At 41.9% G+C, this 10,727-nt stretch overlaps 1 protein-coding gene across 6 annotated transcripts in view; it reads left to right on the top strand.

Annotated features, from left to right (window-relative positions):
* Positions 1 to 317: 317 nt before the first annotated feature.
* Positions 318 to 10,727, top strand: part of dnajc6 (DnaJ (Hsp40) homolog, subfamily C, member 6) — a 75,480-nt gene continuing 65,070 nt past the window's right edge. For 2 of the 6 annotated variants that reach the window (XM_014123412.3, XM_014123409.3), the window contains exon 1: positions 7,090 to 7,540. In XM_014123412.3, coding sequence (XP_013978887.3) covers positions 7,336 to 7,540 — 205 coding nt within the window. In that variant the 5' untranslated portion in view covers positions 7,090 to 7,335. Of the gene's footprint in view, positions 606 to 7,089; positions 7,541 to 10,727 lie in introns of those variants that run through there. The other 4 variants (XM_014123413.3, XM_014123410.3, XM_014123415.3 and 1 more) reach the window with 3 other exon arrangements.

Below are 10,727 nucleotides of genomic sequence, written 5' to 3'. Positions count from 1 at the left end.
TACATTTATTTTTCAACGCTTGGGCACATAAGAAGTGGTGTGGTCAGCATGGCAGTCTCATGTAAATGTCAGCACATGTGAGTTAATTTAATTTCCATCTATCCAGTCCACAAATTCCTACTCAGATTTTGCTTGCCTATGTTTTATTAGTAGACTACAGCAAGATGTGATGCGCTGTGTAGTCAGCATTCTGAGGCGCTAAACTGCGCATTTTTCCAGTATATGGACTTATGTGACATACGGAACACTTCAGCTCACATGGATAGGCTTCATATTGTTGTTAGATCAGCGAATTGAGGTCGCTGTATTCGTTTCAGTGAAGCTCACATTAAATATAAGGTGATGATATGATGATGTCGTAGTCATTAGTAATTGTAATTTTAGCCAACCGCAGGAGCTGACATTATACACGTCGCCCGTGCACCGCCACCACTTACAGGTTGAGGTACAGAAGGAAGTATCGGTCGTTTGACCTTTGACTGCTCTGGCGGCGAATGACAAATCAAAGGTTTGCATTTCTCAGAGCGCAGCTGGGGTCCACGCGCGGATCTCAGGAGCTGAGGACGTCGGCGTTCCAGAGATAATGACAGCGAGCGCTCTGAAAGGTATGCGAAACGGGCTGTATTTATTATTATATTTTTTGTTGTTGTTGCATAATTCGTTTTAAACCAGATACGTTTTGTATCAAATGACACTGAAATGATTGTTTCGGAGTAGCATCGTCGTCATGTGTTTCTCCCCGATTAGATTGGAATATTACATAATGATTATCTTCTCTGCCCCAGGAATTCTGTTGGCTAGATCTGCATAAAGATATTCTGCATATCATGGTTTGGCAATCAGTAGAAGTCTATCTGTGTTTTTACCATAATATTAGACATTTGAATATCCCATAGCATCGATGATGTTTGGTTCTATTCGGTGCAGGTGTTTTGTCAGGTTACAGGCCTATCTTTAGGCGAGGAAATGCGTAACGATGGGAAACAGCCCGGTGCGCTCAGCCTCTCTATGACGTTACATACCCTGTCCTGTTGCTGCTTTAAGCTTTTTTTTAAATGCATTTGCTAATAATTATGAGCCAAAAACGTGCACTCATATGAATGGTGAAACCGCCGTAGCCTGAACAAGCAACATTCCAAGCGCACTGAATGACAAATATGACCGGGGGATTTTTAGGCATGATCTGACATTATTAATGACTCACTATTTTAAATGTGGGGAAACCCTAAAATATGTAATATGTGTTTAGCTGATAATTCTCATCGTTTTTAAAGTCACTGACTCATTAAAATGGAAAACTACATGCTAAGTAAAAAAAATAGCTGTCTATGATTCATGTTGCTGAATACGCGTTTACTGGCAGTGGAGGGGCAGTTTGAAGAAGACGACGACAATATAGAGAAACCAACTAAATAGGCTACTAATTATTTGCTATCATTCTTAAATGAATTATTTAGCTCAGATTTCAAAGGAAATGGGTTTTGCTGAGGGAAAAATTGTAGGGAAATCCCTTGCATGATACAGGTGCTGAAGCGATGCCCGGTTCTGGTTTCATATGGTGGCAGTGTCGTGCCGCCTCCTGTCCTGTGCCGCACGGTGGTGTCAGATAATGAGATGCGTGGTTTCCGTTTCACACCAGACTAGTAAAACTGTTAATACTGACGACTACATTATATTATCGAAACTAGATACATTCAGGACAACATTTTTCAGTGCAGGTGTTAGTGTAATAGCTTATTAATATGATGTATTGATATTACTTGCCTATAGGCTAATTATGAGCAAATAACCACATGCAGACTTAACTTGATTTATGACCCTTTTAAGAGCATATTTCTCTTATGCATACATTTCAACGAAATGGCGTTGAACCAACGTGGAATAGACATCGAATTGACTTCTGTGCCCAGTGGGTTGTGATATATAGCAATACTATGTTTTATTTTCATTTCATCATGATTCCTTTGATGATGATTGGAAAGATGTTTAGAGATTCTTCATTAGGCTAAGCAAGAATCTATTTAGTTCAAAATGTAACGACAGCTGCATGGACAATAGGCTACACACAGATCAAGTCATTTAGGCTACTGTCTGCCAGTGAACCCTAACCCTAGCCAGCAGATTTTACAGGTCAATAAAGCTTTAACCTGTAGGGATAATCATTAATCCACTGTCCACCCTTAAATATGATGGCAAATCCACCGAATCAAGCAGAAAATATTATTTTAGGTCTGTCAGTTTAGTGAAGATAATGGCTGTATGGCTGGACTGGATTCAAGTAGCCTATTGTTGTCCTCAATATCCATAAGTCTTAAAAATCATGAAGTATAGCAGTTTTTGAAGAGGCGTAGCTGGAAGACTGAAATAACCTCCTGTTTATGAGGCGAAGGTCTTATAAAACATCACAAGGTCTTTGTTAAACTACAACTTCCTTAACCCACTGTGCTTAAACCTCTCCTGTAAAGGAATGAAGGAATGCAATGTGGCATTTAAACCTATATAGTAAGTTAATAAAGGTAGTAGTAGGCTGGGTTATAGAGTTAGATTTTTTTTAATGGCTCTCATTTGTTTTTTTATGTAGCAGGTTTACGATAATCTCTCCCTGTTTGTTCATATTTGCTTATCTGTCCATTATTTTACATTTTTAGTCATTTAGCAGACGCTCTTATCCAGAGCGACTTACAGTAGTGAATGCATACATTTCATTTAAAAAAAAATTCTCGTACTGGTCCCCCGTGGGAATCGAACCAACAACCCTGGCATTGCAAACACCATTCGCTACCAACTGAGCCACACGGGACCATTATTCTGGATTATGTGGAAGTGTAGTTGTCATTGTAGTGTGATTTATTCTGCTTTTCGAACTTGGATCCCAAATAAAGTACAGTGGGCACTCTCATCATCCAAGTGATCCCTTCTTGCATCACACAGTTCTGTGACCATAGACATAAAATTGTACCACCAGTGGTCAACAGGTCAATGCCAGGACATTACATTGCTTTTGATGCCCAAGTGCAGTCCTCTCAATGAGTGAGGATTGTGACCATTTGTATTGGAGACTGACTGCAGGAGTTGACTTCATGAAGTAGTGCATCTGGTGTAAATGTCTGATGTTGGGAGGTTAGCTTTCAGAGGAAACTAAATCCTACAATAGAGCGGCACTTTGCATCCGGTTATGTCTGGAATAATTTCTCCTTTTGGACATTCCCTTGCCTGCTGTGCTTTCAGTCCAGGGCTCCTGTTGTAAAGGGTTTCCCAGGCCCGGGTTCTGCTTTGAGAAACCATGCAGCCCTTTAGTTGCCAGGGAACTGGGCCAAGGAAGGAAACATGCTGCAAAACGCCAAGTAGCTGTCTTGTGTGCGTCCCAAATCGCACCCCATTCCCTATATGGTGTAATACTTTTGACCAGTGGTAGAAAAAGTACCCATTTGTTATACTTGAGCAAAAGGAAAGATACCATTTAATAGAAAATAACTCAAGTAAAAGTGAAAGTCACCCAGTAAAATACTACTTGAGTAAAATTCTAAAAGTATCTGGTTTTTAAATGTATTAAAGGAGAAGTATACCCAAAATCCAGAAACTCCCAAGTGATTCCATACATTGAAATTAGTTCAGTGGAGCTTGCCCTCTCCCCCTCTCTCTCCCTGTAGCGCTGTACTGAAACCACTGCAAAAACGCTGTACTGAAACCGCTGCAAAAACGCTGTACTGAAACCGCTGCAAAAACGCTGTACTGAAACCGCTGCAAAAACACTGTACTGAAACCGCTGCAAAAACAGCTCACGTGACTCGTGACATTGCTGGATGCAGGCCTCGCTTTGCTCCTTTGCCAGTGAATTCATGATTCAGAAATCAGCAAAGTGTGGACAAATTCGTTGTTTTATTGAAAGTGTATGGCCAAATTAGCTATTTTGGTCAAAATTACTATCTGTTTTGAGTCACAAAATGTGTACTTTTCCACCTAAAACATTTTAGGTTTATTTTTTATAATTATTTTATGTAGCCGACTGCTAAAATACAGCTGTTGCTACTGTAAGTCCATGGACTGGATCTGGAGCAGTGCCAAAATACAAATGCGCATTTGAGAAGAGAAAGCGACAAAGCAAGTGCGCGGAGGTATGTAGCCCAGTCTGACTCTTGAAGTTTGCGGTGTTCTTATTGTGTTATTACCATTGCATCATATAATGTAGACTTATAGGCATAGGTGCTCTACAGGTTAGCATATGTTCCCTATATATTTATGACAGCTGGGGTTGAGAGACAATAGACATTGTGTCACCTTTCTTTGCAGAATAGAATACTCCCCAAACATTGTGATAAATAAACATAGGCTATATAGTGTTTCGGGCTAATATGAAAACATAAACCCACTAACAGTCCGGCTCATAGAGGTAGATCATAAGCAATCAATCATTCAATAAAGTAAAGTTGCTACTTACTCGTTAGATAACTGTCCATTTGACCCAGGTGAAATAGGGATGCGTCTCCAATTTGTTTTTTTTATAACATGGGAAAAAAAGGGCCACAAAATCCCCTGGTTGCAAAAGCAAACTAACTGCTCCTCCTCATCATTATGTTCCTCCATTTTTGTAGGAATTCTAGTCACATATTTGAATTAACTGCAGCACAAACATTCCTCATTTGCAGCATTGGAGCGCAATTGCCACAACTGCACCACCAGTCTGTGTTGATCCCGGGGATGGGTTGGGGTTGTGGTCCAGCTACTGCCGCAGCACCGGTCTGTGTTGATCCCGGGGATGGGTTGGGGCTGTGGTCCAGCTACTGCCGCAGCACCGGTCTGTGTTGATCCCGGGGATGGGTTGGGGCTGTGGTCCAGCTACTGCCGCAGCACCGGTCTTTGTTGATCCCGGGGATGGGTTGGGGCTGTGGTCCAGCTACTGCCGCAGCACCGGTCTGTGTTGATCCCGGGGATGGGTTGGGGTTGTGGTCCAGCTACTGCCGCAGCACCGGTCTGTGTTGATCCCGGGGATGGGTTGGGGTTGTGGTCCAGCTACTGCCGCAGCACCGGTCTGTGTTGATCCCGGGGATGGGTTGGGGTTGTGGTCCAGCTACTGCCGCAGCACCGGTCTTTGTTGATCCCGGGGATGGGTTGGGGCTGTGGTCCAGCTACTGCCGCAGCACCGGTCTGTGTTGATCCCGGGTATGGGTTGGGGCTGTGGTCCAGCTACTGCCGCTGCACCGGTCTGTGTTGATCCCGGGGATGGGTTGGGGCTGTGGTCCAGCTACTGCCGCAGCACCGGTCTGTGTTGATCCCGGGGATGGGTTGGGGCTGTGGTCCAGCTACTGCCGCAGCACCGGTCTGTGTTGATCCCGGGGATGGGTTGGGGCTGTGGTCCAGCTACTGCTGCAGCTTCGGTGTCTAGAGGGGCTGCGGCCATCTGAAGCTCACTTTGCCTAAATTCTTTGTCTGCATACTCACACTCCAAACAATACGGTTCGACAAGACCATCAGCGCCCCTCAAGTAGTTTTCTTCATCACTCGCGAGTATTTAGTCATCAGACATATTTGTAGGTTGTTGTTTATTTATATGACTAATGTGTAACAATGTCTTCACCTCCGAAAAAACTTGCATCTGTGAATAAGGGCCTAACGTGCAGTTTCTACGCTTTCAATAAAACAATGAATTTGTCCCCACTTCGCAGATTTCTGAATCATGAATTCACTGGTAACGGAGCAGAGTGAGGCCTGCATTCAGCAATGTCACGAGTCATGTGACCCATTTTTGCAGCTGTTTCAGTACAGCACTACAGTGAGAGAGAAGGGGGAAAGATGGCAAACTCCACTGAACTAGTTTGAATGTATGGAATCACTTGGGAGTTTCTGGATTTTGGGTAAACTTCTCCTTTAAGTACAGTGGTGGGAAAAGTACTAACTTGTCATACTTGAGTACAAGTAAAAAGTTAAAGTAAATGCTATACATCAAAACTTATTATATTAAGCAAAGCAGACAAACCAATGTTCTTGTTTTTTTTATTTACGGACAGCAAGGCACACATTCCAACACACAGACATAATTTACAAACACAGTATTTGTGTTTAGTGAGTCCGCCAGATCAGAGGCAGTAGGAATGATTGATAGGTGTGTGAAGTGGACGACATTGCTGTCCTGGCTGAGCATTCGAAATGTAACAAGTACATTTGGGTGTCAGGTAAAATGTATGGAGTAAAAGGTACATATTTTCTTTAGGAATGTAGTGAAGTAAAAGTAAAAGTTGTCAACAAATATAAATAGTAAAGTAATGATACCAAAAAAAAGGACTAGTGATACTTTCAAGTATTTTTGCTTAAGTACTTTACTCCACTGCTTTTGACCATTGGCCATTTTGACCAGAGGTCTATGGGCAATATGGTGCCATTTGTGGGATAAATTTTTGTGAGGGCTGGGGGATCGCCTTTTGTGGGGGCTGGGGGGAGAGTCGAGCTCTTTAGTTATCAACTGACTGAAGTGCTCCCCCCTCCCTGACAAAGCACTATGCTGTCCTACAGTGCTGACTAAAAGACTTCAGCACTTTAATCCCTTTATTATCCTCCTGTGGAGGTGCTATACAGTATAGCCTACAGCTGGCCAATACATGGGTCGAATTAAAGCCCCTTAGCAATGGAGACTGTCGCCTATGTAGATTATAAGAAACTGAAATCAAATCAAAGTTTATTTGTCATGTGCGCTGAATACAACAGGTTTAGACCTTACAGTGAAATGCTTACTTACAGGCTCTAACCAACAGTGCAATTTTTAAGTGGTTTGTATTGTTAATTTAACCTTTATAATTAGTTATGAAGATATCTTGAAGATAACTGTAGGCTGTTAAAATACGTTATTAGAAATAGATATGTGAATATTTTCGTATAGAATAGAATCCTGTGTAGGATATCCAGTGGGCTATCATCACATCAGCCTATTCAACATGAATGTATATTTTCTGACAAATATTACTGCTTTGTAAATAAATAACTATGAATCAGGGAATCAGGCGATCATTTAGTCACCTACTGCCGGAATGGTATTGTCAGGATTGGCTTGGAGCCAGCATAAAGCCGGAAAGGACCCATTAACTCAACCGGGACTGGCAGTCAGAACAACCGTGGATGTTCGGTGTAGTAAATGCGGACCTGATGACAGCGTCCTGCTCTTGATATCCCGGAGAAAATAAATCAGAGAGAGACGGTGCTGGAACTACTAACACATATCTGGTGGATTATTTCTAAGAATATATCTGAGATTTATCGTCCAGAATATGTGCATTCACGCCATTCAGTAGCTGTTTTTGTCTTTTTTTAATGTAATTCTGAAATCCACGGCGCAGTGCTCATGAGATGAGCCTACTGGGTGGCTATAAGAAAAAGCCATGCAGTTATGATGGCTATGAATCTTTACAGCTGGTCGATAGCAGCGGAGGCTTCAATAACGGAGGAGGGAGACGCAGCGGAATCGGTGGAGGCTTGGTATCAGCAGCAACCCTAGGAGGACCGAAGGCAGGCCCACTGCGGGAGAACGACTGCAGCACCATGGACAGCTCAGGTAAGCGGTGGCTCTCCATGGGAGGCGGTGTGGCTCACGCGCAGCAAGCAAGGCCAAGCTGGGGATAATGCAGATCTGTTGCATGCGAGGCAGAGCACGCCTGTCGCTGTGTGATACTCCCTGAAATATATTCAATTTGAATAAGATCAGTGTAAATAGGTTCAAATAGATTATCTAGACATTTCTGTCTTAATGTTTCCGCGCATTGCATCATGTAATCGTAGTGTCTCCTTATATTGTAGCCTATATTTTTCTGCTTTCATTTTTATTTTGTGTGAGTAGAGCTGATCTCATCATAGCAGTGATCTCATGTTACAGTCTTTTATTAAGCTACCAATATTTTAATAAAACGTCAATTAATGTAATTGAACATGCACACATTATGATTAGACCATCTACATAGTCCCTATCAATCATCCTGATGTGGTGTAGCCCTAAGACTTGATTAACAGTGACAGTAATAGACAGCTTGACAATAGCTAACATGGCAACAACAAAAAAACACTAACCCAATAATACTCTATCCTTCCTTGTTCCTTTTGAAGAATTGTATGTAGGGATTTTCCTGCATACAGTTGAGTTGCCTGTATGTCATGTGGCCATTGGAGAGTTAAAAAGCCACAGTTCATTGTCAGTGAGTGAGTGGTAGTGTTGTGAACAGGGATATATCAACCAGGGCCCATATTCACAAAACACATCTTAGCAAAATGTAAGAATCTTCTTAAGAAAATAAATAAGTTCATAAAGTAGTTGAAGTGCAATTCCTCAATTGCACTCCTCTATCTTAAGATTGAATGATTTTCTTAAGAACTTCCCAAATATCTTTCAAATCTTCTTAAGATGTTTGTTGCTAGGCAACCGTTTTAGCTAGCTATCTAGCTAGCAATGGCAATCATGTTAGCATATTTCTTACTGAGATTACTGTTCTAAAACATGTTCTTGGGTTTAAAATAATCAGTACTGAAACTTTCAGAGGAAGTTTGTGAGTCAATTAAACATGTTCTCTCACTGCCCTGAGTTTAAGATAACGGTTTAGCTATCTTGGAATTAACAACATTTCCAATACATTTATTTTCAACATTCTAATTTGTGGGCCTTTTCTGTAAGTCTTTAGCTGACACTCTAGGATTCTTAACCTCATTGAGCATTCTGCGCTATGCTCTTGCAGTCATCTTTGCAGGACGGCCACTCCTAGGGAGAATAGCAACAGTGCTGAACTTTCTCCATTTATGGACAATTGGTCTTACCATGGACTGATGAACATCAAGGCTTTTAGAGATACTTTTGTAACCCTTTCCAGCTTTATGCAAGTCAACAATTCTCAATCTTAGGTCTTCTGAGATCTCTTTTGTTTGAGGCATGGTTCACATCAGGCAATGCTTCTTGTAAATAGCAAACTCACATTTTGTGAGTGTTTTTTATAGGGCAAGGCAGCTCTAACCAACATCTCCAATCTCGTCTCATTGATTGGACTCCGGGTTAGCTGACTCCTGACTCCAATTATCTTTTGGAGAAGTCATTAGCTTAGGGGTTCACATACTTTTCTCAACCTACACTGGGAATGTTTAAATGATGTATTCAATATAGACAATAAAAATACAATAATTTGTGTGTTATTAGTTTAAGCACACTATGTTTTTCTATTGTTGTGACTTATATGAAGATCAGATCAGATCAAATTTATGTAGAAATACAGGTCATTCCAAAGGGTTCACATACTTTTTCTTGCCACTGTAAATCTGAGACACTTCATTGAGTATGATATATCACGTGTCGTCTGGTATGTATTCATTTGTGGAAGTCCATCACCCATTTCGTATGATTTGTTACAAATTTGGAAAACGTACAATATGTTACGAATTTGCAAAATGTTAAATATTTTAAGAATTTGCAAAAACGTATCAAATGTTACGAATTTTAGCTAGATGGCTAGGTGTGTAACATTAGCTAGCTCGCTAATATTAGCTAGGCTTGGGGTTAGGGTTAGGTTTAGGAGTTTGGTTAAAGTTAGGATTAGGGGAAGGGTTAGCTAAAAGGGTTACGGTTAGGTGAAGAGTTAGCTAACATGCTAAGTAGTTGCAAAGTAGCAAACAAATAGTAAGTAGTTGAAAATGTGCTAAATAGCTAAAATGCTAAGTTGTCCATGATGAAATACGAACTCTCAACCTTTGGGTTGCTAGATGTTTGCATTATACGCCCACCCTCCTTTTGTTTTTGCCTTAAGTAACCATCTGTCTTTTGAAACCATATCAAATGTAACATATACTAAATGGAGTGTCTCAGATTTATGTACAGAATAGTACGAAATGCTCTGAGACCAGGTTGGATATATCCACAGCTCACTGCAGTGCACTGAAAGACCTGGCCTTAGGTACTGAATCTATCTGAGCTGAGGGGAAGTGTACGATGTGGAGGGGAGGGGAAAGGAGAGAGAAGGGAGGAGAGGGGAGGAGGGAGAGGGGGACATAGACCTCTGAGATGGCTGAGTGTCAGGTGAGTCTGCCTGCGCTGGCTGGCTGGCTGGCTGTATGTGGTCTGTATCTCCTGCTCCCTCTGCTTCTCTGTGTGTCTGTGCAGTGTAGCTCAGTAAACATCAGAGCTCTGCAGACTCCCATCTCCATCTGGTCAGTCGTGTTTGGCAGGCAAGCCAGCACACAAGCAGACTGAACGACTGACTGACCAACTGACACAGAGGCAGACACAGAGACAGGTGGATAGACATGTTGCACCTAAGTAGTAGGTGTTTGGTTAGTGGTTAGGGTCTGAGACTGCATTGGAGGTTTTCCCATTGTCTTCCCACATAGCAGAGTCTATGTTATGGGTAGGTAACACTCTTCGTGGAGAGCTGCAGGAACTGCAGGATTTTGTTCCAACTAGGCACCACAGCTGACCAACTGAGCTAATTGATCAGTTCAGTGATTGACTAAATTCAACACATCTGGTCTTCCAGGTGATGCGGCACTCCAGGACTGGGGTTGCCTACCCCTGGTTTATGTACTGTAAATCTCCAGTGTGTTTGAAAGGGATTGGTGAGACCACCAGGCACCATCAGCTTAGCATCAGAAAATGTATATTATGTGAGAAATTTCCCATTGGAAATGCAAACTTCCCCATCTCCCCAACTTCAGGGCAGCGCTCTTACATTAGAGCTGTTTTACTGACATTAAGTGATAAATAGATGGCTGGA

Source organism: Salmo salar, chromosome 10 (assembly GCF_965601325.2).
Source record: "Salmo salar chromosome 10, fSalSal1, whole genome shotgun sequence".
Taxonomy (NCBI): Eukaryota; Metazoa; Chordata; class Actinopteri; order Salmoniformes; family Salmonidae; genus Salmo; species Salmo salar.
Note: the sequence above shows the minus strand (reverse complement) of the source record. Positions and strands in the feature narration are given on the sequence as shown.